This window comes from Manis javanica, chromosome 15 (assembly GCF_040802235.1).
Source record: "Manis javanica isolate MJ-LG chromosome 15, MJ_LKY, whole genome shotgun sequence".
NCBI classification, from domain to species: Eukaryota; Metazoa; Chordata; class Mammalia; order Pholidota; family Manidae; genus Manis; species Manis javanica.
This window is the reverse complement of record NC_133170.1, coordinates 54,290,538-54,317,302: the sequence shown is the minus strand read 5'-3', so window position 1 is coordinate 54,317,302 and position 26,765 is coordinate 54,290,538. Positions and strand designations below refer to the sequence as shown.

The window sequence follows — 26,765 nt, the reverse complement described above, 5'->3', positions numbered from 1 at the left end:
TAAAAATTTGGAGGCCAGGGACAATTAGGGTACTCTCTGTTTGCCTGTGTATTCTTGGCTCAGGTGCCCAAAGGTACAATAAAGAGGGAAGGCAAAACAATTAACTCAAGATACAGCATCACTGATAAATTGAACATTCTAGGTAGCATGGGAAAGTCATGTTTTAGTGTATATACTCAATCCTCACAAATATCTATTTCATCTATAGACTTTAACAGTAATCTCTTAACTTTGGCAAAACTTTATCTAGTCACAAATATAAAATTGTATAACCCTTTCAATGTCTTAGGTCTAAACTATCAAAACAATTTTAGTTTAATTATTTAATTCCTCCTATGAGTTATTTTATAATAAAAAGTTACTAATTAATACGTTTTAAAGATGTTCTTATACCTACGACTGCATATCACTACAAAAGGCAAAGATACATTCATAAAATGTTACTAGCAATTAAAAAAAAATCTATTTCTATAGTAAGAAGTAGAACTCTTATGTTTGTTTTTGAATTCTTAGCTGATTGATACACAGATCTCATTTGGAAAAAAAATAAATTGTATGTGTAAGTCTAATTTTTTTCATATTTGAGTTCATTTATTTACTTCAAAACACAGGTAACTTCTAATTTCCCGGGTAAATTACAAAAAGCAGTACAAGGTATATGCAAAACCATGAATGTTGCTTCTCTTATATTTCATCAATTAACTCAGGTCTCTACCTCAGTATGCTGTTGCTAATCTTTGTTATTTCACAATACTCCTAACTCCTCTTTCCAGCACAGATTTTCCAAGTCTTTGGAATGAGTCATGTTAATAAAAATAAATATTAATACATAAAATAAAGAGTCAATGTCATAAATATATAGTTTTAGTTGTTAAATTCCATGTGAACAAATGGGAGCTATTTCTGATCTTAGCCAACAAAATTAAAGCCCTTTCTAATGTTTTCTAAGAGATACTACAAAATGAGGAATGTAATTCTACATATTTTAAGAAATAAGATTGGTAATAGTCTTCCCTATTTAAACAGACACCAGATTTTGTTTGTAAAAAGAATGGATTTAGGAGCAGAGGTAAAGTGTGTATGCAGTAAGTAGAAATTAATGGATGGCAGCTAAATCTTAAAGGGTAGGGATAATAGAAGATCAACAGATGTATCTACAATTGGGGGTGAGGGGCAAGAAATACAAGTCTCAAATTATGATACTGTGATTTATAAGAAATACACATTTGCTCTGCATCCACTGTTCCTGGCACAGAGCTCCTAAAATGCTTGTAATTTCCTTAGTTATAAGAATGATAAAAAGTGCCTTTTGTTATGTATTGAGGTGATTTTGGGACCTAACCTAAGGATGGGGGTTGGTTACCAATCAACCACAGAGAGAACTGAATTTTCAGTCCCACCCCTGACCTCTGAAGAAGGGACGAGGGGCTGGAGATTGAGTTCAATCACCAGTGGCCAATGATTTAATCAATCATATGTAATAAAACCTTCATAAAACCTGAAAGGACAGGGTTTGAAGAGGTTCCAGGTTAATATGTGGAGCTTTGGGTAGGGTGGTGTGCCTGGAGAAGGCATGAAAGCTCCACACCTTTTTCCCATATCTTGCCCAGTGCATCTCCTTCCATCTGGCTGTTCCTGAATTTAAATCCTTTTATAATAAACCAGTAACCCAGTAAGAAAAAGGTTTCTCTGAATTCTTTGGGCCACTCTAGCAAATTAATCAAACCCAAGGAGGGGGTCATGGAGTTTTCTGATTTTACAGCCATCTGGTCAGTAGCACAGGTGACTGCCTGGATTTGCAACTGGCATCTGAAATGGAGGTAAGTCTTAAGGGGTTAAGCCCTTAACCTGTGGCATCTGATGCTCTCTACTGACAGATGATTGTCAGAGGTGGGTTGAACAGTAGACACCTAACTGGTACCAGAGAATTGTTTCATGGTGCGGAAAAACAGCCACACATGTTGGAATTGGTGACCAGAAGCCTCTAAAATTATATTAGTGGTAAAAACTAAAAGCAAAAATTGAAAGAACCAAAGGTGGTTGCCTCTGGGGATGAGAACTTAAGGGTGTAGACCAGTTAAGAAAAAAGGTGGAGAAAGGAGCTGTTGAACCTTGTAATAACATTTACTTTTTCAATTATATACATTTATCTTAAAATTTAAAATTATAAATAGAAACAGCACAGCACCCTATTAGAAGTTGTGTTTCAGTTGCCATTTTGAATTTTACATACACACCAGTACTTCTTCTGCACTGTATTTTTCATAATTAAACAGCTGTAGTGAAAGTTTATTTTCAGATTATAAAAAAAAGAAAGAACACCTTTAGACTCACCTTGGGGTTTTATCCCTTCAGTCTTTATAATTATCCCTCTAGCCTCTGGAACTTTTTCTTCTTGTCTGGCTATTCCTGCCTAACTTTAATATCAACAACAGAAGCAAACACTTAAATAGCACTTGTGTTATAATCCTATTATAAGTACTTTTCATATATTAACTCATTTATCCTTAAAACTTTGCAAGGTAGGAATTATCATTATCTCCATAGGACATTAAGGCATACAGGAAGTAATCTGCCTGAAGTTGCACCACCAGTAAGTCGCTAGGCCAGAAATGGAATCCTGTTAATTTGGCTCTCAGTGCAGACTCCTATCCTCGAGATTGCAGCACCTCTCAGTTCTGGTTACATCATCACAAATCCTCTGTATCTCTGCTTCTATACTAGTTTTTCCTCTCAAGATCAAGATTTTTCTCCAAAACTTTCAGAAGGACATGACTAGTTGGAAAGCCCAACAAGACTTCCCTCAAAATCGAAGTCAAACCTGACTTTCACAAACTTCTTCCCATATCCATTTTGTTCACATGCTATAATTGCATTGTAATAGCACATTATGTTGTAGAATATAAACTCCTTAGAGGAAGGTCATTTTCATCATCTGTGTAACCTGATGGCTAGCACAAACTTAGTATTTATTAGATACTGAATAAATCTCTAGTGATATGATTTGCTTAAATTTGCTCAAAAAAATTACGGTAGAATTAGACAAACTAAATTCTAGCGCTTCCAGCTTTTGTATCATAGAATTTTTTACACAGATTGTTTTTTTATTAAGGTATCATTGATAAACAATCTTATGCTCAGGTTTCACATGAACAACATTGTGGTTACTACATTCCCCCTATTATCAAGTCCCCACCACATACCCCATAGCAGTCACTGTATATCTGCATAGTAAATGCTATAGAGTCACTACTTGTCTTCTCTGTGCTATACTGCCTTCCCCGTGCCCCCGCATCTTATTACACAGAATTTTTAAGTTTATGTGTAGGTTAATCTAACATTAGGTATGTTGTTTTTAGCTGCCAAGTATAAATATGATTGCTAAGGTTTATGGTTTTATTTTTAACTCACTCAGTAGTAGGATTATCTTCTCTTTTTTCATAAGCTATACAATCCTAGAATAATATGTACAAAACTAAGGTATGTGGTATGTCTATTAACACTTCACTCTCAATGGTTCCCAGCAAATATTATCATCAAAATATTTTAGATATAACAGGGAAAGTAATTCTGTTACTCTCCTTACCCAAAGTACTTAACTAAAGAAAACAAAGACAACACCATAAACAAATTGCTTCACTGACATTTAAAAATCATTTATCAGTGCTAGAAACCAATTTCTTCCTTCTTAAATTATTGTTCTAATTTAATGAGACCCTTATAAGTCATAAAAGATAAAATTCACATTTCTATAATGAAAAAGCAAGTCTCATTTCATTATAAATTTAATATATATTCATTGTAGAAAATTTGGAAAACAAAGTTTGGAGAAAAAAATATCAGTAATCATTGCTATCTGCTTTTTCTTAACATTTTCCTGTACCATCAAATACTAAAAAAGATGATATTTAATGGTGTCATAATGTTTCACATGAATATTAAAATTTAAGTGTAAGTTATAAATTATAATTTCCCTACTGGACATTTGAACTATTTTCACAGTTATAAGTTACACTAAACATGTCTCTATATTTGTATTTCCTTATGACATGAAGTGAAGTAAACTTTTTCAAATTAGAAAGGTTAAATCATCTCATATCCCATCAGTGATACCTACAAACCAATATTTCTACAAATGCAAAGATTTTTGTGTTCTTTGTTCCTGTTGAAACATTGGAATGCTATATGTAACAATTCTATGTAATTCATTTCCAAATATAATGAAATTCCACAAATCCAATATATTTGCAAACAATTCCCCAACCCAAATTTCATTAGGTAGAAAGGTTTTTCTTACCCCTCACATCTCAGCTTTTCTTACACCCTACCTCCCATTCTTGTGCCATCTCCACCCTATAGATCCACATTACCTTCCATGTGCCTCCTTTTCCACATGTGAACAAAGTGACAGTTTTCCCTAGTTTAATAACTGATTCTAAGAGCATGTGCAAAAAAACTGAAGGGAAAATAATTGCTGAATAACTATTTCACATGATTTATTTAAAAAATAATTTAATTTGATACTTAGAACCCAATCAAACTTTTGGTTTATATGATTATAAGTCTACCATTTATCAATCCTTATTTCTTCATCTAAATATTTCTGCTCATGAGGGGGAACTATAGACAAAGGATGTTATGTGCCAAAATCTGAGAACAATCTGTATACATAAAACACTTTATAATGCTTCCATTATTTTTCAGGACCATTAAGTTAGGTTAAATCTACCTTAAATCCTAACGCATTTGGGATAAAGGAAGAGAACAATTGTTCTATACCACCACTTTCCATACATTTAAAAGTAAATTCCATGAAAGTGTATGAAATTTCCTAAAATAATCTTAGTTACATGAATAGAATAAGCACAGAACAAATGAGGAGGGGGTAGATAATTTGGTCATTGTGAAATTAAATTAGACATTTAATAATCTAGCTTCATATATACTATTCCTAATCCATTTTGTATTTTTCTTCCCTCTGAAAAGCAGAAATATTCTCAAGCACCTACCAAAGCAATATTAATTGCATGCTTTTCTGAAGTGGCAGGAGAAATCCTATTCACCAAGTGTAAGGTCTTTCCTCAATTCTCATTCTACTAGATCTTAGCTAACACTCAAGAGGAGTTGGACATTACTCATGTTTTAAATCTGTACGTAGAAAATACATCTATTTGACCTCTTTAACAAAGTGTTTATCTTTGTGATTTTTCTTTCAGCTATTCTTCCTTTTCCTGACTCATGGGCATTTCACAAAAGTCTATCCCTCAATCTTCTCCCAACTCTATTCCCCTGACCATAAAATTTTGAGGATCCCAAACTTTTTAAATTAAACAAACAACTATCTCTTAGTTCTGCTCCTATAACCATTTAACTTAAAATAATTTTATTTCTTATATATTTCCAAAACAAGAAGCTGAGCATTATGTTTCAATCTATCATTCTCCTTTTTGGATCCTAATGATTGTTATTTAGTGTTTTCAAGATAGAAAGATATCATTGGTTGGTGTATTTCAACAGTAGGGTATTTATTACATGTGGTTTTATTTACATGCAATATTAACTGTGTGGTAGACAGAGTTACAGTGATTTTTAGCATCACGGTCTGTGGAGCCAAAACATCAGTTCAGGCTGCAGATCCATCATTAGCTACTTGATCTTGAGCAAATTATAATGTCTTCGCTTGTTTCCTCATACGTAAAATGAGGGTAGTAAAATTACCTACCCTCAGTGTGGTCATGAAAAATTAAACCCATTAAGTAATATAAAGAACTTATGACAGTTTGTAGTGTATAATGAGAACTTGGTATTTATTATTTCATGGTGATTATAAAGTATACTGAAATGGCTATAAATGTAATTACTAATGATTTTTTAAAAGTGATATAATTCATACTCTATTCACCCTTAAAAATGTTCCATTGAGTTGTTTTTATTATATTCACAAAGTAGTGTTATTTATCACCCCTATCTAATTCCAGAACATTTCCTCATCCCCAAAAGAAACTCCATGGCTATCAGCAGTCACTCCTCTACTCCCCAAGCCCCTGGAAACCATTAAATCTAATTTGTCTCTATGGATTTGCCTATTCTTAACATATTATACAAAAAGAATTCTACAGTATGTGGTCTTTTGTGTCTCGCTTATTTTACTTACCATAATGTTTTTAAAGCTCATGATGTAAACACGTATTGGTATTTCATTCCATTTCATGGCTCAATAATGTTCCATTGTATGTGTATACCAGACTATCCCTCAGTTGGCGGACCTTTGGGTTGTCTTCACTTTTGGGTTATTAAGGATAAGGAACGTTGCTATGAATATTAGTGTATATGTTTTTACATGAATGTGTATTTTCAATTCTCTTGTGTATATACCTAGGAATGGAATTGCTGAGTCAGGTGGTGACTCTATGATTAAGTTTTCGAGGAACTGCTGAACTACTATGCTTTTTAATCAAGTAAACAAGCCTTATATCTTTGTGTTGCTGCTTTCCAACAACATTGTTATAGTAGAATTGTATTATTTTACTAAGGCATTGGTTTCAGATCATAACTTCTCTATGATTAATTCAACCCATAGAAGTTCTCTCTGTATCATGGAAAATGAGCTCTAAGATTGGAGATACCATCTGTCACTAAGCATCTTATTCAAAAGATGTGTTTTAGGAGAGATTCAAGATGGCGGTATGAGAGTTAAGACAGAGAACTCATTGCTCCCCAAACCACATTAAATCCTAAAAGAGCAACAGGAAAGAAGGCTGTATCACACTGCCTACACCTGAAGAACAGAGCAGACCTCACAAACAGGGTAACGTACCAGAGCCTTGATCCAGCAGGACCCAAGCCCTCTGCCCACCCCAGCTCACCAGCGGGAGGAAGAGAAATGGAATAGGGAGGGGGTGGAGGCCTAGGACTGCTTAACCCAGCCCTGGAGATCTGCTTTGGGAGCACAAACCTACATTGCACGATGCTCTGGAAATTAGTAGGGTTGGAAAACTAAGACAGGCAGAACTGAGATTCCAGCCGTTTGTGGAAGATAGGGATCCACATCTGGCTGCTCTGGGACAAAGGAAAGGTGGTCAGTCTGCAAGGCTTCCTAGCAGCAAGAGGGCTGCTGATGGGGCAGAGTTTGCACAGCGCTAGCTGTGTGGGAAAAGGGATAGGTAGACAAGGTTGTCTGGGTGCACCCTGTGCAACAGGTTGGGAACTCTCAGGAGCTTTAGGTGCTCAATCCCCCTGGCTGGCTACTCAGCTCTGAGGCCCTCCACTGTGATACACAGCCTGCTGTGCCTTCCTCCTGGCCTTGTGGCACCAGCTTGCAAACTGGCAGTCCCAGCCCTGGCATCAGGCCAGCCAGAGGAAGGCCCCACCCACCTATGGCAGCTACAGACGCAAAGCACAGAGGCTTACATCTGTGTGCTCAGCCCACTGGTTCTGACAGTGGAGACAGGCACTGTAGCAAGAAGCAGGAAACAGCTCTTTCCTCCCTCCAGGCACCAGCACCCCTCACCTGTAACCCCAATATCACTGTAGGGGCTGAGCAGCTCCAAGACTAGAGCCTCTGGGCACTACAGGGCACCACATACAAATATGAAACCTCAAATGAACCTAGTTCAAACAAAAATCTCAGAAACACCAGAAAAAGGGTCAAATGAAAGTCAATTCACCAATCTTTCTGAGAGTTCAAAATAAAAATCATAAATATGCTCATGGAGGTACAGAAAAATATTCAAGAAATCAGAGATGAATTTAGGACAGAGATTCAATCATTAAGAAATTCCATATCTGAAATGAAACATACAATGGAGGGATTTAAAAGAATCCATAGATGTAGTAGAAGAGATGGTAAACGGAATAACAATTACAGAAGAGGAATACAAAAGAAGCTGAGGCACAGAGAGAAAAAGGAATCTCCAACAATGAAAGAATATTAAGGAAACTATGACCAATCCAAATGGAACAATATTTGCATTATAGGGATACCAGAAGAAGAATAGAGAGGAAAAGGGATAGAAAGTGTCTTTGAGGACCTAATTGCTGAAAACTTCTGCAATCTGAGGAGATAGTCTCTCAGGCCATGGAGGTGCACAGAACTTCCAACACAAGGGACCCAAGGAAAACAACCCCAAGACATATAGTAATTAAAATGGCAAAGATCAAGGATAAGGACAGACTGTTAAAAGTAGCCAGAAAGAGAAATAAGATAACATACAAAGGAAAGCCCATCAGGCTAACATCAGACTTCTCAGCAGAAACCTTACAGGACAGAAGGGAGTGGCATGTGTAATGAAGCAGAAGGGCCTGGAACAAAGATTACTTTATCTGGCAAGATTATCATTTCAATTTGAAGGAGGGATTAAACAATTTCCAGACAAGCAAAAGCTGAGAGAGTTCACCTACCACAAACCATCTCTGCAGGCTATTTTGGAGGGACTGCTATAGATGGAAGTGTTCCTAAGGTTTAATAGCTGTCACCAGCAGTAATAAAACCACAGTAAAGAAAGTAGAACAGCTAATTGCTAAGCAAATGAAAAATTAAATTAACTATTCCCAAAGTCAATCAAGGAATAGACAAAGAGTACAGAATATGATACCTAATACATAAAGAATGGAGGAGGAAGAAAAAGGAGGAGAAAAAGAAAAGAATACTTGGACTGTGTTTGTAATAGTATATTAAATGAGTTAAGTTAGACTCTTAGATAGTAAGGAAGTTAACCTTGAACCTTTGGTAACCACGAATCGAAATTCTGCAATGGCAATAAGTAAATACCTATTGATAATCACCCTAAATGTAAATGGACTGAATGTACCAATCAAAAGACATAGAGTCACTTAATGGATAAAAAAACAAGACCCATCTATATGCTGCCTACAAGAGACTCACTTTAAACACAAAGACATACACAGACTAAAAGTGAAGGGATGGAAAAAGATATTTCATGCAACTAATAGAGAGGAAAAAGCAGGAGTTGCAGTACTTGTATCAGACAAAATAGACTTCAAAACAAAGAAAGTAACAAGAGACCAAGAAGGACATTACATAATGATAAAGGGGTCAATCCAACAAGAAGATACAACCATTATAAATATCTATGCTCCCAACACAGGAGCACCAGCATATGTGAAACAAATACTAACAGAACTAAAGGAGGAAATAAAATGCAATGCACTCATTCTAGGAGACTTCAACACTACACTCACTCTGAAGGAAAGATGAACCAGACAGAAAATAAGTAAGAACAGAGGTACTGAACACGTTAGGACAGATGGACCTAACAGACATATACAGAACTCTACACCCAAAAGCAGCAGAATACACTTACATCTCAAGCACACATGGAACATTCTCAGGAACAGATCATATACTAGGCCACAAAAAGAGCTTCAGTAAATTCAGAAAGACTGAAATTGTACCAACCAGTTTCTCTCAGACCACAAAGGTATGAAACTAGAAATAAATTACACAAAGAAAATGAAAAACCCCACAAACACATGGAGGCTTCACAACATGCTCCTAAATAACCAATGGATCAATGACCAAATAAAAACAGAGATCAAGCAATATATGGAGACAAATGACAACAATAATTTAACACCATAAAATCTGTGGGACACAGCCAAGGCAGTGCTAAGAGAAAAGTATACTACAATACAGCCTACCTCAGGAAAGAACAACAATCCCATATAAGCAGTCTAAACTCACAATGAAACTAGAAAACTTAGAACAAAGGAGGCCCACAATCAGTAGAAGGAGGGACATAATAAAGAGCAGAAATAAATAAAATCGAGAAGAATAAAACGAAAGAAAGAATCAATGAAAGCAAGAGCTGGTTCTTTGAGAAAATAAACAAAATACATAACCCCCTAGCCAGACTTATCAAGAAAAAAAGAGAATCTACACACATCAACAGAATCAGAAATGAGAAAGGAAAAATCACTATAGACACCACAGAAATACAAAGAATTATTAGAGAATACTACTGAAAAATTTTATGTTAACAAACAGGATAATCTAGAAGAAATGGAAAACTTTCTAGAAAAATACAACCTTCCCAAGGCCAACCCAGGAAGAAACAGAAAATCTGAACAGACCAATTACCAGCAACAAAATCGAACTGGTAATCAAAAAACTACCTAAGAACAAGCTTCACTGCTGAATTTTACCAAACATTCAGTGAAGACCTAATACCCATCCTCCCTAAAGTTTTCCAAAGAGTAGAAGAAGAGGGAATACTTGCAAACTCATTCTATGAGGCCAGCATCACTTTAATACCAAAACCAGGCAAAGACACAACAAAAAAAGAAAATTACAGACCAGTATCATCGATGAACATAGATGCAAAAAATACTCAATAAAATATTAGCAAACCAAATTCAAAAATCCATCAAAAAGATCATCCATCATGATCAAGTGGGATTCATCCCAAGGATGCAAAGATAGTACAACATTTGAAAATCCATCAATATCATCCACCACATCAACAAAAAGAAGGACAAAAATCACATGATTCTCTCCACAGATGCTGGAAAACCATTTGACAAAAATCAACATCCATTCATGATAAAAACTCTCAACAAAATGGGTATAGAGGGTGAGTACCTCAACATAATAAAGGCCATATATGACAAACCCACAGCCAACATCATAGTTAACAGCAAGAAGCTGAAAACTTTTCCTTTAAGATCGGAAATAAGACAAGGAAGGATGTCTACTCTCCCCACTTTTATTCCACATAGTTTTGGAGGTCTTAGCATGGCAATCAAACAACACAAAGAAATAAAAGGCACCCAGATTGGCAAGGAAGAAGTTAAATTGTCCCTGAGTGTAAATGACATGATATTGTAGATAAAAAACCCTAAAGAATCCACTCCAAAACTACTAGATCTAATATCTGAATTCAGCAAAGTTGCAGGATACAAAATTAATACACAGAAATCTGTGGCATTCCTATACACTAACAATGAACTAGCACAGAGAGAAATTAGGAAAACAATTCCATTCACAGTTGCATCAAAAAGAATAAAATACCTAGGAATAAACCTAACCAACGAAGTGAAAGACCTATACCCTGAAAACCACAATACACTCATGAGAGAAATTAAAGATACCAATAAATGGAAACTCATCCGTGTTCATGGATAGGAAGAATTAATATTGTTAAAATGGCCATCCTCCCTAAAGCAACCTACAGATTCCATGCAATTCCTATCAAAATAGAAACAGCATTCTTCAATGAACTAGAACAAATAGTTCTAAAATTCATATGGAACAACTAAAGACCTCGAATAGCCAAAGCAATTCTGAGAAGAATAAAGCTGGGGGGCATTACACTCCCCAACTTCAAGCTCTACTACAAAGCCACAGTAATCAAGACAATTTGGTAGTGGCATAAGAACAGACCCAAAGACCAATGGAACAGACTAGAGAGCCCTGATATAAACCCAACCATATATGGTCAATTAATATACGATAAAGGAGTCATGGATATACAATGGGGAAATGACAGCCTCTTCAACAGCTGGTGTTGGCAAAACTGGACAGCTACATGCAAGAGAATGAAACTGGATTATTGTTTAACCCTATACACAAATGTAAACTCAAAATGGATCAAAAACCTGAATGTAAGTCATGAAACCATAAAACTCTGAGAAGAAAACATAGGCAAAAATCTCTTGAATATAAACAAGAGCAACATTTTCCTGAACACATCTCCTCAGGCAAGGGAAAGAAAAGCAAAAATGAACAAATGGGACTACATCATACTAAAAAGCTGCACAACACAGGACACCATCAGGAGAACAAAAAGGCATCCTACAGTATGGAAGAATGTATTTGTAAAAGACATATCCAACAAGTGGTTAACATCCAAAATAAATAAAGAACTCATACACCTCAACACACAAAAAGCAAATAACCCAATTAAGAAATGGGTGTAGGATATGAATAGACTCTTCTCCAAAAAAGAAATTCAGATGGCCAACAGGCACATGAATAGATGCTCCACATCGCTACTTATCAGGGAAATGTAAATTAAAACCACAATGAGACATTACCTCACACCAGTTAGGATGGCCAACATAGAAAAGTCTAAGAACAACAGATGCTGGAGAGGATGCAGAGAAAAGGGAACCCTCCTACACTGCTGGTGGGAATGTTAACTAGTTCAACCACTGTGGAAAGCAGTATGGAGGTTCCTCAAAAACTAAAAATAGAAATACCATTTGACCCAGGAATTTACCCTAAGAATGCAGGAGCCCAGTTTCAAAAAGACATGTGCACCCCTATGTTTATAGCAGCACTATTTACAATAGCCAAGAAGTGGAAGGAACCTAAGTGTCCATCAGCAAATGAATGGATAAAGAAGATGTGGTACATATACACAATGGAGTATTATTCAGCTATAAGAAGAAAACAAATCCTACCATTTGCAACAACATGGATGGAGCTAGAGGGTATTATGCTCAGTGAAATAAGCCAGGTGGAGAAAGACAAGTACCAAATGATTTCACTCATCTGTGGAGTATAAGAACAAAGGAAAAACTGAAGGAACAAAACAGCAGCAGATTCACAGAACCCAAGAATGGACTTACAGCTGCCAAAGGGAAAGGGACTGGGGAGGGTGGGTGGGAAGGGAGGGAGAAGGGGAATAAGGGGCATTATGGTTAGCACACATAATGTAGGGGTGGGGCACGGGGAAGCAGTATAGCACACAGAAGACAAGTAGTGACTCTCTCGAATCTTACTATGGTGATGGACAGTGACTATAATGGGGTATGTGGTAGGTACTTGCGAATGGGGGGAATCTAGTAACCACAATATTGCTCATGTGATTTTATATTAATGATATCAAAAAAAGAGATATGTTTTAAAACCTGTAGAGAAAATAAGGATTTTGTAGAGAAAATACTCAGTCTATGCTAAGGTTTGAATTTTTCTGTCCCCCAAAATTTGTATGTTTAAAACCTGATGCCTAAGGAGACAGTCTTAGGAGGTGGCCTTTTAGTGGTGGTTATATGATGAAGTGCTCCAGGGATTAGTACCCTTTTAAAAGAGGCCCCACAGAGCTAGCTCACCCCTTCCACCATGTTAGGACAAAGCAAGAAGTTGCCAACTATGAACCAGGAAAGGAGCCCTAACAAGAAGGAGACCATTCTGGTGCCTTGATCTTGGACTTTTCAGCTTCCAAAACTGAGAAATAAATTTCTGTTGTTTATAAGCTAGCTGTGATGTTTTGTTATAGCAGTCCAAATGGACTAAGTCAGGATGTTGTATATTATGTAGAAAGGGCTTTCAAAAATTTACTGAGCTGTTTCTTTTGAGGGTGCTCCATCTCTTACAGTGAGTAAGCTGAATTTGAATATGTATATGTAAATGATTTCCATGACAGAAATGCCCATTCCCCCAAATTAAAAAAAAAAAGCTGACAAATATTAAATACAGACTAATTTCTACAAAAACTTATCAAGGAAATGTTGGTAACAATGCACTTACCTAAAAATGCCTTACTCCCCAACCCCCATATTAATATAAAAAGCAAAGTATAAAATTATTTTCATCTTTTCATGGATAACACTGGCCAAATAGAAATGTCTATTCAATAAAAAGAATGTACATGAATCACCTCTTGGACGTTAACAAATTTCAAGCCCAATCACTTACCTATGTAGACTCTTTTGCTGTATCTCTGCATCAGTAACAACACAAATACATGCAGTGGAATAAGGTTGATAATAAACACATAGCCACCCCAAGCAGAGACCTATGGGCAAAGAAATACCCAGTTAATGATTTATGTTTGCTTTTTATTATAGGTAAGCTTTATTTGTCATGAAAATCTAAACATACCATGGACAAATATAAACAGTAGGATTTTTAGCAACTTTGAGATGCTTAAAAATGAATTTATGTGACTTACAAATAACTTATTTTTACTGACAAAATAAAACGATCAGATAAATGCATTTTTATATTCATTGTGGTCAAATTAAACAATTAGAGGAATGTGGTCAAATTAAACAATTAAAAGAATGATGAAAACATTTTAATTTCAATTGGCAGTGAAAGACTGTCATGGAGATAAAGACTTTTAGGATAGCAATATAAATTTTTAAAAGAAAATAAGGCCATTTACTTCCCCCATTTTTGATGATAAATACATTGCAAGAAACTTCACTGAGAATAGGAGCAATGAATATCAGCACCAGTGAACAACTAACTAAAAGGACTACTCAGATGATCTGGATATGCTCTGAGATCATCAAAATAAAAAGTGCTACCTTGGGTATAAATTATTTCCTACTAATGAATTAGAAATCAAGATTCCATTTTAATGTTTAGCCTGTATCACAAAGTTAGCATCATCTACTTAATCAGAATTAAGCATGTTCTGGTCTAAATTAATAAAGATCTAAAGATGACATTTATTCTCAACCAACAGAATGCAGTAATTTTTGAAGTACATTCAGTAATAGGTAATAGGGTATTGTCAACATCCCAGTTCTTGGATATGCTCTAGTAATTAAAACCTTGAAAGAACCATCTATACCAGTAGTCACCTTAGGAAATCATATGTTAACATACATATTCTAACAATTCTGCCCTTTGGTCTAAAATAGTTCAGAACCACTTTTAAGGAGTAAACCACTCAGTTTACAATGCATACAAGAACATCTTTTTGCTGCTCAGTCACATGCTATTTTTCACTGAAAACAATGTTAATCTGATTTTGAGCAAGAGTGCTAACTGAAGGGCTTCTAGTTATTTCCAGAATTTAAGTCTAAATTTAAAAAGAGAATGAATTTGCTATTACTGAGTACAACTGCACAGAATGTACCCCAGGCTCTAGCCAGTTTAAAAGGGGTATGGATAATTTGGATGCAAATTCCATCCAATTTATTTAAAAAAAAAAGTGAACAGAGATTATCATTAATTGCCAGCACAAAACTACTATGTAGGCTGTGGTGTGGAAAAGAAGGCAGGAAAATGAAGGCATAATACTGAATCCACATCTTAAGTATCTGTTGAAACAATATAGTTCAGTTTATGCATTAGAGTATGTGACTGTTATTGAGGTCAAGTTGTACATCTGAAAAGAAAAATTTTGTTTCACTTATTGCAAATACTCTATTTGAGGGGTTGAGTATTAGCCCTCCCCACTAAGGCAAAAGTCCATAAAGGCCCCAGAGATGTGGGTAGGAAAGAGGATGGTAGTAATGAAAGAGAATACGTAAAACATAATTAAGATCCTAAAGATTTCGGGAGAAAGGAAGTGGAGATCTAGCTCTGGATAGAAGAGAATGATGAAGAATTGGTCTAAGTGCCAAAGATTTGTTAGACTTAATGAGGTTTCAAATATGAAATCTTACCATGTAGAAATACGATAAGCAGCAGCACATTGTCCAAAAAACTGACCCGGTTTTTACAGATTTTACCTAAAAAAATAAAAAGCAACTGATAGAATAAAAATGTTTACAAATGCTTCTGGCCGAATAAAAAAAAGTTAAATGCTTAGTAACTTGTACTACAAAATATTATGGTTATTTTTTAAAAAGTACTGAGGTTATCTAGATATTCAGTTCCAAGGAGTATATGCATTCACAACAGTGGGCAGCAGTCAAGACATTTTAGGAATAGTTTTGGTTTTTTCTATTTTGCTATGTAGTTTTCAGTAAAAGGAATAATCTTAAAATGAACAAATTATATTTTTCCATTTTCTGTTAAGGTGATTAATATATCTACAAATTCAGATTTAACAAAATAAATTTGTTCAGTCAGTAAATCTACATTTTCATATGGTTGGCTTAATTAGATATAACACTTTAATCTGTAATTTTTCTTCATTTGAATACATGGTCATCTGTATCTCACAAATAAATCTAAGCATCAATTTTTGAAAACTTATCATCCAGTAATTTTCAGATACCATAATCAATTATATTTGAGAAATTTATACCCCTAAAGTAATTTCTAGAAGGCCTAATGATGTCAGTAAAATTCTAAATTAAACTGGAAGGACAAGCTGCAATAAATGAAAGTTCAAAAAGTTGACAATTATCTACTGATGTCAGTAAAATTCTAAATTATTCTAAACTGGAAAGACAACCTGCAATAAAAGGCTCAAAAAAGTGATAATTATCTACCATTTTTAAAAAACTAACCAAAAAAACAATCCTCAGAGTTCATCTGAAACAGCAAAATGAATTAACACCTTCCGAAAACTGAATTTTAAATTTCAAAAATGAAAATAAGTACTCATACGAAGAGCAAAGGGTCATCTTTCAAGATGAATCAATGACTGTCCCAAAAGAAATCACACAAATCCCATGACAAACAATTCTGGATTAAGTTATCTTTACCTCCTGACAGGAAGTTAAATTTAACAATATTTTATAGAGCTGATTTCAAGGAACTCCTTACTTTTAAAATAGGCCTCTACTAGTACATTAGAACAAACTACAGGTGACACCCAAACTTTTTGGAGAATGGTAAAAACAAAACTGTTAAGCAGGAAAATAGATATGAGTGGGGTGGAAAGAGAAAAGGCCAGGAAAGTCCACTAAAAAGACCCAGAGTTAATCAATTAAAACTCAAAAGCCAGGAGTAACTTAGCCTGGAATGTTTGAATATTCTCCAGATAAGGAGGGTACCTCAGCATAGCCCATGTCTTTATTAGTGTTAATCATGCAGACCCATATTATTTTTTAACTTTACCTATGTTTTTTTTTCTCCTTCAGGCCCTAATCAAGTAGTTTGTGACCTAGGCAACTAATTTAGCATGCAGGCCCAGCCGTAAACAACATAGGAAAAGGCAGGAGGGATTCCATCTTAAAGATTGTATTTTAATACCCAGGAAGTTAAGAACTAAGATTCTTAACTTACTCTTTAGCAAACACAGTAACTCAGCCCACCTTGGAGGCTGGGCAGGCAGCCTTGTTTGATATGCTCCTGGACAGAGACTCCAGAGAAATCAGAGCAGGAAGTTCCTCGTGTTAAGTTAATTCTAAGTATTCAAAGACCACTTAAGAGGTCTACACTCCCAGGCCTTAGTCACATTCCTGAAGAATCCTTATAAGGAGAAACCCCCACCCTTTTGGGGTGCTTCTCTCTCTGAGGTCACCTGCACTTTCCAAGTGCGTAAACGTTTAATCTTAAACTTTCTCCAACCTTTCAGGGTGCCTCTCCTTGCCAAGGTGTCGTGTACTTTTTCTCTCTTTAAGCAACTTTAAATAAAACTTCTACTCTGCTTCACTACTGTGTCTCTGTCGTTAATTCTTTGTTGCAGCAGGGACAAGGACCAAGCAAAATACACAATGCTCCCCCAACAGTTGCAAGTTTTACAAGATGAAAAGCTATGGAAATGAACTTGTGATGACTGTATAACATTATTAATTCTAAATTTATAAATGACTAAGAAGGTTAAACTTTATGGTGTATCTTACAGTAATAATAAAAACAAAAAAACAAAACATCATATGAGATACCACTTCATATGAAGAAGAGGTTATATACATATATTTTTTTTAATGCAGAGAATACAAGTATTGGCAACGATGTGGAGAAATTAAAACCCTCCTACATTGCTGGTGGCAATGTAAAATGGTACAACTGTGGGAAATTGTCTGCCTGCCAGTTCCTCAAAAAGTTAATTACAGAGTTACCACGTTAATCAACAATTCCACTGTTACGTATATACCAGAGAGAAATAAAAACATCCACACAAAAACTTGTACAAAAATGTTATTAGTAGCATTATTCATAATAATCAACATGAGAAACAACTTGAATGTTCGTCAACTGATGGATTTTAAAAAATGTGGTATATCCATACATTTTTTTTATTCAGCTGTAAGTACTAATATGTATCAACAACATAAATGATTATGCTAAGTGAATGAACCACAAATTAAAGTCACATATTTTGCATGATTTTATATATATGAAATGTCCAGAACAAGTAAGAGATGGAAATGATATTAATGGTGGGGGGAGGGTACTTGGTGGTATAAGATTTCTTTACGGGATGAGCTATAAATAAACAGAAGATACTAAAAACCACTGAACTGTAGTGTACACTTTAAAATAGTTAAAATATCTAATTTTATATGAATTTTATCTTAATTTTTAAAAGACAAATTTTTAAAAATTTGAAAAGTAACTAAGATGCCTGTTAAGGAACTCCTGCAACGATTCAGATTCATGATGTTAAAAGGAAATAAAGAATGCAAAACTATATAATACCACTTTTGTGTTTCTTAAAAGTATTAAAAGAAATTAGAAAAATGACAACACAAATGGTAGTAATACCTGGATGACAGTTTCTTTATACTATTTTTCTATGTTTCTAAGCTTCCAACAAATAAGATACATTATTTCTCAAATTTATTATAAAATGTTTCAATCATATATAAGAATGGAGAATAGCCACTCAGACTTCCAAATGTGAATACCATTATTTGTTTCAGATTTTATTAGAAAATTTTTTTTGCTGACATAGAACCTCCTTTCATAACTCCTTCCTCATTATCACTTATCACTTACCCCTATTCAGAATGACCACGATCATGAACCTGGTGTATATTATGGAAACGTATTTTTATACTTTCATTATAAAGAAGTGTAGACAAACAATACATAGTATGGTTTTGTGAGAAACCCACTGTCAGTAAGTGGACATGGAGACAAAGAGAACAGCGGAGCAAGGCTTTAATGACAGTCTTGCAAGATCAGGTGTCTGGTGAGCAGGCACACCTGGGGAGATTGGTGCCAGTAATTTATCTCCTAGTGTGCGAGTCCCCCCCCTTGTTCCTCATTGGCTGAGTACTACAGGGTTCACAGTCTTTCCCGGACAGCACCTAAGCCAGTTATATCTTTCCCTTACATTTGTCTTAATTTTATTGGTAGGTTTAAAAAACTCAAGTCAAACAGGTATAGCCAGGCCCTTACCAATTCCCCCACTCTCACCCCACCCCCACTCTCAGCCTGAGCATCTTCCACCACGTGGCCCTTTGTTAATACCTTACCGCTAAAATGTTTAAACATCCTGGTGGGAATAAATCATGTTTAGGTTTTATGCTCTTTCCTAACAGTTTATACTGTTTAAAATTTAAATAAATGGTATCATTCTGTATGTATTATACCTCAGCTTACTTTTCCACTTGACATTACCCACATTTATACATATTGCTTTTATATATAAAAAAATCATATTAGTTAAAAGGCCTCAAACAGAGGTTCCAAATTTTAAGGCCTTTTTCTCAAGAGGCACACAGTAAACTAAGTTAGTTTTTAAATATTTTTTAGTGAAAAAGCAGCATTAGCAGCATTATCCTGCTTCTCATCATCTTCATCTCCATGGGTGCCTTTCTTCTCAAACTTAAGATCAAGTGTGTCTCTACTGATTGGCCACAATATTCTCTGGAATTCCTTGCCAAAGCAAAAATATACACAAACTAAGTAGTTTTAGAAGATAAAATTATTAAAGAGAAAAATAATGCTTCCATTCACCTAATTACCTATAAATACACTGAATTAAATGTGTAAAAGCATATTTACATAAATTCTTGGCAACTTCCAACTTCCACCATTGAGCATAAAAAATATAAGCATAAGCTAAAGGTGAAATAATAAAGAAACAAATGAATGTAAGCTTTAAGTTGAAGCCAGTACTAAGTGGTATCCTTTTCCATGTAAGAAGAATATTAAGTTTAGATAAGTTGGCAACAAAATTTCTGTTTGCTGTTTCCACATGTAAGGTAACATCCCATCCTAAAAAGTAAAAATCTGAACAGACTCAAAAATCAACTTTTCTCGGATCTGTAAGTGAGCAGAGGACACAGGACAAACTGCTGGGTTCAAGACTGGACAGAAACACATGGGAACACAGAGAGTCACAGCTTACTGAAGCAGAAACAGGGAAAATTGGGTGGAAAATCTGAACTGTATTTGAGTAATGGTTGGATGCTCAGTGTGGACAGTTCAGTGTAGAGCTTTAAAAACCCCAGGGTGGATTTAGTTATACAGGAGGGAGCCCACAAAATTTGAGGGACTTACGTCCAGGATCTTGACCAGGTTCTTATCACAAATAAAGGGGGGAAAAAAATCCCCTTGTTATTTATAGCACAGGGAAGGGTAAAAGGAAGCATTCTGAAATATGCCAGAGCACTCAGTTCTTAACAAGGCTTATCCTCAAGAGAAATGACCAACCAGAGCTTAACCTGCTGAGGTATTACCAGGGCCTAACTGACCTGGGAGCTCTAGCCTTCCACATTGGAGAAGTGAAACACCCAACTCTAGCTCACTCCAGCCATCCTTTCCTACCACTAAGGGGGGAGGGAAAAAATGAAAAAGAAAATTTGTAAACTTCACAGTCCAACTCACTTAAAAACTCAGACCTAATCATAAAAGTATAAAATGTCTCCTCTCTCCCCACACCTTACTTCCACATTACTAAAAGCTTATTTACCTTTTACCAAAATATATCATGTCCAGCTATAAGGAACTATTATACCAGAAGGCAAAAAACACAATTCGGAGAGACAGAGCAAGCATCAGACCAGATATGGCAGGAATGTTGGGATTATGAGACCAGAAATTTAAACTATGATTATATGCTAAGGGCTCTAATGGATAAGTAGACAGCATGTAAGAACAGATGAGTAATGTAAGCAGAACGCTGGAAATCCTAAGAAAGAACCAAAAAGAAATGCTGGAGATCACAAATACTGTACCACATACAAAGAATGCCTTTTGATGGGCTTATTAGACTGGAATGGCTGAGGAAACAATTTGAACTAGAGGATATAGCAATAGAAACCTCCAAAACTGAAAAGCAAAGAGAAGAAAGACTGGAAAAAACAGAACTGAATATCAAAGGACTGTGGAACAATAATCAAAGGTGAAATATATGTGTAATGGAGATACCAGAAGAAGAAAAGAAGGAGCAGAATATCTAAAACAATATTGACAGAAAATTTACCCAAATTAATGTCAGACATTAAACCACAGATCCAGGAAGCTCAAGCACCTAACAATAAATGCCCTCAAAACTAACTACACCTAGATTTATATTTTTCAAACTATAGAAAATCAAAGATAAAAAGATCTTGAAAGAAGCCAAAGGAAAAGACACCTATATGAGGAACAGAGATAAGAATGACATGATTTCTACCCAGAAATCACACAAGAGAGAATGAAATATTTAAAGTGCTAAGAATAAACACAAACCCAAAATTCTGTATGTTGTGAAAATATCTTTCAAAAGTTAAGGGAATTTGTTGATAGCAGATTTGCCTTACAATAAATGTTACAAGAAGTTCTTTAGCAGTGAAGAAAATAATATAGATCAGAAACTTTGATCTATGTAAAAGAAAGAAACAGCATCAAAGACAGAGGTAAGTAAAGGTAGAACAAAAACATATTTTTCTTATTCTTAACTGATCTAACAAGTTTGTTGAAACTAATACCACCAAAATGTATTATGTATGTATTATATATTAAGCACATCTTACATATATGCTTGTATATGCTTTTGTGTAAGTAAAATTAATAACAAATGATACAAGGGGCAACAGGGAAGAATTATGATTATTTTGTTATTACAAGGTACACTGCCTGTGAAATGGTATAGTGTTCTTTGAAATTAGTTGTAAATGTGCACCGCAAACTCTATGGCAACCAGTTAAAAAATGAAAGTGTAACATGCTAAAAAAAGAAGAAAAAAATGGAATCATAAAATGCTCAATTAAAACCACAAAAGGCAAAAAAGGGTGGACAAAAATAGAAACAAAACAAGTGGACAAAAACAGAAACAAAGAACAAGGTAACAGTAACATACATGGTAAATATTTACCCAAATATATCAATAATCACTTTGAATGTCAATAGTCTAAACGCACCTATTAAAAAATTGTCAGGGTGGATCAAAAAATAAGACCCAACCATGTGTTGTCTCTAAGAAACCTACTTTAAATATAAAGATACATATAAATTAAAAATACATGGCAAAAAATACATCATGCTAACACTAGTCCAAAGAAAGCAGGAGTGGCTGTACTAATATCAGACAAAGCAGACTTCAAAGCAAGGAAAGTTATCAGGGTAAAGAAAGGTATTACATATAATGAAGGGATTAATTCTCCAAGACTACCTAATAGCCCTTAAAGTGTATGCACCTAGCAAGGGTCAAACTACATGAGGAAAAAACTGACAGAACTACAATGAGAAATGGATGAATCCACTATCATAATTGGAGACCTCAAAGTTCCTCAGAAACGGACAGATAAAGCAGGCAGAAAATCAGGAAGGATATAGCTGAACTCAGCAACACCTCTCTAGACGACTTCATCTAAAAACAGCAGAATACAAATTGTTCTCAAGCCTACATGAAATATTCACCAAGATAAGCCATATTTTGGGCATTAAAATACATCTTAACAAATTTAAAAGAACAGAGATTATCACATAACATAATATTCTCAGTCCACAGTAGAATTAAACTAAAAATCATTAATAGAAAGATAACTAGGAAGTCTCAAAATACAAGGTGGGGGTAAACAACATACATCTAAATAACACATGGGTCAAAGAAGAAATCTCAAGAGAAATTTAAAATAAAAAAGAAATAAAAAATAAAAATTTCAACTTAAGACTGAAATGTGTGGGATGCAGAGAAAGAAGTGCTTATAGAGAAATTCAAAGCACTAAATGCACATATTAGAAAAGAAAGATAAATCTAAATCAGTAATCTAAGTTTCCACCTTAGGAGACAAGAAAAGAAAAAGCAATTTAAATTCAAAGTAAGTAGAAGAAATAAGAATTAGAGCAGAAATCAATGAAATTGAAAACAGGAAATCAATAGAGAAAAATCAATGAAACTGAAAACTGGTTCTTTCAAAGATCAACTAAATTGGTAAGTCTTGAGTCAGGCTAAGAAAATGAGAAACAGTTACCACTATTAGAAATGAGCATCACTCAAGATCCCATCAACATTTATTCAAAGGACAATAAAGGAATACTGTAAACAACTCTGTGCCTAGAAATCTCATAACCGAAATAAAATGGACCTTTAATAAAAACTGCCAAAACTCAAACAAGAAGAAATAGACAATCTAATCTAAGTAAGTTCATAGCAAAGAACTTGGATGAATAAATAACCTTCCAAAACAGAAAGCATCAGGCCAAGATGGGCTCACTGGTGAATTTTACCGAACATTTACATAAGAAATTAAACCACTTCTTTACGGTCTCTTCCAGGAAATAGAAAGAGGAAATATTTCCTAACTTATGAGGCTAGGATTATCCTAATACCAAAGCCAAAGGACATTACAAGAAAAGACAATTATAGACCATTATCTCTATGAACACAGGTGCAAAATCCTCAACAAAATATTAGCAAATTAAAACCAACAATGTATTTTAAGAATTATATACCATGACTAAGGTTATGGTTTCATCCCAGGTATGAAAAGCTGGTTCAACATTTGAAAATTAACTTAAAATGAATTAATGTAATTCATAACATCAAAGGTCAAAGGAAAAGGATCATGTAACTTTTATCAATTGATGAAGAAAAAGCATCTGACAAAAGCCAATATCCAATCATGATAAAATATCTCAAAAAACTAGCAACAGAGTAGAACGTCCCTAACTTGATAAGTATCTACAAAAAATCTCCAGCTAATGTCATACTTGATAGTGAGAAACTCAAAGCTTTCTCACCAAGATCAGGAACATGGCAAGGACGCTTCCTTTCACCACTCTTTTTCAACATCATACTGGAAGAACTAAATAATGCAATAAAACAAGATTAAAGGAATAAAAAATTAAAGGAAATAAAAAATAGAGGAAGAAATAACTTGGCAACAGCAAAATAATTTTAGTTTTACAAACAATTCAAAATACCAAGCCACTGAACCACATTTCAACTTTTCTAAGTACTTCTGGCCCCCTCCCCCTTCAAAAAAACAAAGTCATGACCTCTTTTTTTGGAGCTATGACTTATAAAGTAAGGTTATTATCATCATCTGTAAAATAGACATATTAGGATCGTTATAAAAAATTATTTACATTTATATATATGGAGAGTGAAAGAGAACTGTACCTGCCCTATTTTTAAGTGTTATTCATTCTTAAACATATTATGAATAGTAACAGAGGATCTCTGTATGCAAATATAATAGGTAAAAAGCAAATGTGTATAACCTACAGCATTTTAACAGTAAGTTTATAGGCATTAATGGCAGCAAAATATTAAGTGTCACTTACCCACAAGTAGTATGTAAACTGAAGTGCAAAAATAGCAATGCCTTCATTATCAAAGGATCCAGCTACTGACCGAGAAATGTAACCTGGTACAATAGCAATAAAACAAGCAGCTAAGAGTCCTGCTCCTTGGTTCCAAAGTTCTCTTGTAAGCAGAAAAGTAGATATAGATGTAAGGCCGCTAAAAGTTGGTGCAAGGAACACGCATACATCTCTTATGTGAACTGTTATGTTCAATGTATTTAAAATCCAATGGATAAGGCCAGCTGTTATCATCAACCCTGGGTAAACCTAGGAAGAAAAAATGGAAAAATCAATTGTGTATAAGATAACTGAAAACACTAACATTAGTTCTTTTCTTTATCATTACATATTGTTTATAGTAAGTTTGAGAATAAGATCTCAACAGTTTGTCTTCACACACTACAAAATTACATGTTCTTTTGGATTAGATACAAAGAAAAAGCTCACACCTGGATGTATTTAAATAAAAGATCAGATATGATAAATGATTACAACGAAAATGTTTAACAATGAAAAACTGTAGGTAACTTTCTTATTGACCTATTTTTTCACTATAAAACAGAATCCTAATCTAACTTACCCTTAAGTCTGGGTTTTTAACATTCTCCAGTTTTGCCCACATTTGTGTGTGTATAAGGAAATGAGAAAGGGAAATAAGACAAGTTACATGCAGTATTACTTATGTGTTACTTACAAATTATTCTTCTTTCCTTCCAAAGAGAAGATATGGAAAATAAACAACTCTAGCTAGGAAAAGAGGGACTAGTTGGTTGGTGAATTCAAAGGTAATATTGTGGGACTCCTGGAAGGTTGAACATTTTTAATGCCACTTAATGTATTTAAGGATGGAAGGGAAATAATAAACTAGAAGAGGCCAGTCAACTGTTGTACTCATTCATCACCCTCACTCTAAAAGAGGAACATGAGACATTAAGAGGATTCAAAGAAAAGTAAATAGGACATTATTTTTGAGCTATTCATCAGTGATTAAAACATGTATTTACACTTCTATCCTTATCTAAGTCCTAAAGGATTCTTTTCTTTCTCTATCACTGAAATTACAAATATTTCCTTTCTTAGCTATATTTAAAATGCAAACTTCCCAAGGTCTTTAACCCCATCCCCTGTGTTTTCTCCTTAGCAGTTATCACCACTACATGTACTCTTTTGGTTATTTTATTGTCTATTAACAACAATATTCTCAGAAGAATAAAAGCTCCAGAATAGCAGGAAAAATTTCCCCAACATCCAGAACAATAACTGGCACAAAATGGATGTTCACCTTTTGAATGCACAAAAGGAAAATGAGATGGGGAACAGGGGAGTGTGGCAATCATCGCCATTCTTAAATATTAAAATTTTGTTCCATTTCACATACAATGTAAGTCCCAGTGTGTGATTTTGTTAGCCATTTAAAAAAGAAAATGAATTTGGAATATCTCTACAGGTAAGTCAATACATCCATAATTTGGCAGACTGAGCTAATACACAAAATATAGCCAAAACACATAGAAGTGCTGGATGAAAGGACCAAAAAACCCTAACTGAACAAACAAAAAAGGCAGATAAAGCTCAAAAGAAAGGGAGCCCTGTAGCTGCCAAGAATAAAGTAGGTAATGATGCTAAGGAAGTCCGAGAGAGAGAGAGAGAGAGAGAGAGAGAGAGAGAAACAAACGAAAACAACACTCCAGGCCTGAAGGTCTGATATGCACGTTGGGGACTGGAGGTTGAAGGGTTATTGCACAATAAAGGGCTAAGAGAAAAGGCCTAATTCTCAGCAGAAAGCCTGGGCCCGTTATGAGACTAAACTAGACAAGTTCTACCCATCTATCAAGAGAAGCAATAGGAACTTTTGCCTTACACCTAAATCTTTGAACAGAAACTAAATGAGAAATAAGAAACTTACTTAACACATGAGTGAATATGGGTTCCACATTTATAACAACTTCAGGTATAAGAAACCTCAAGCTGAGAAATGACCTCTAAAAACTGTCCTCAAATCAGTGAACACCCTCAGGGTTCCAGCAAGGGCCATTTGCTGAGAAAGATTATTATACAGGTGATTCCAAACATTTGGACACCAGGAGTCTCAAAAACTAAGCCTCCATTGAGGATGAATTCAAGATGAAAAGTTATAGACGTACTGGGAAACAAACTATAGTCATCAAATATTAATACAATAAGGTATTTGACAGGATTAGCACCACAGGGAGTGCAGCCATCTACCACATCTCTTACCATTCAATACCTTTCTAATTCATCCTGGAGATTACCATGACTATTCTTCTTGTGTCTTTATCTCTATTTACAGCAAGGACAAGAAGATGCCTAGATTAGAAACACAACATCTTACTACCACAAAGAACATATTCTTTCCAAACACAGAGGAAACATCTATAAAATTTGGCTATATCCTGGGCCACATATCAAGTCTCAAATAAATTCCAAAGTATTGAAATTACAGAATTTATTTCATAACCAC

The 26,765-nt window shown here is 34.9% G+C and overlaps 1 protein-coding gene across 3 annotated transcripts in view; it reads right to left on the bottom strand.

The window, feature by feature from the left end:
• The window catches only part of STT3B (STT3 oligosaccharyltransferase complex catalytic subunit B), a 109,726-nt gene that overhangs the window by 25,142 nt on the left and 57,819 nt on the right, over nucleotides 1–26,765 (bottom strand). For 2 of the 3 annotated variants that reach the window (XM_037008625.2, XM_037008626.2), the window contains 3 exons: nucleotides 24,263–24,550; nucleotides 15,367–15,432; nucleotides 13,661–13,760 (listed from right to left, as the gene is read on the bottom strand). In XM_037008625.2, coding sequence (XP_036864520.1) covers nucleotides 13,661–13,760; nucleotides 15,367–15,432; nucleotides 24,263–24,550 — 454 coding nt within the window. Of the gene's footprint in view, nucleotides 1–13,660; nucleotides 13,761–15,366; nucleotides 15,433–24,262; nucleotides 24,551–26,521; nucleotides 26,612–26,765 lie in introns of all 3 variants that reach the window. The other variant, XM_073222469.1, reaches the window with a different exon arrangement.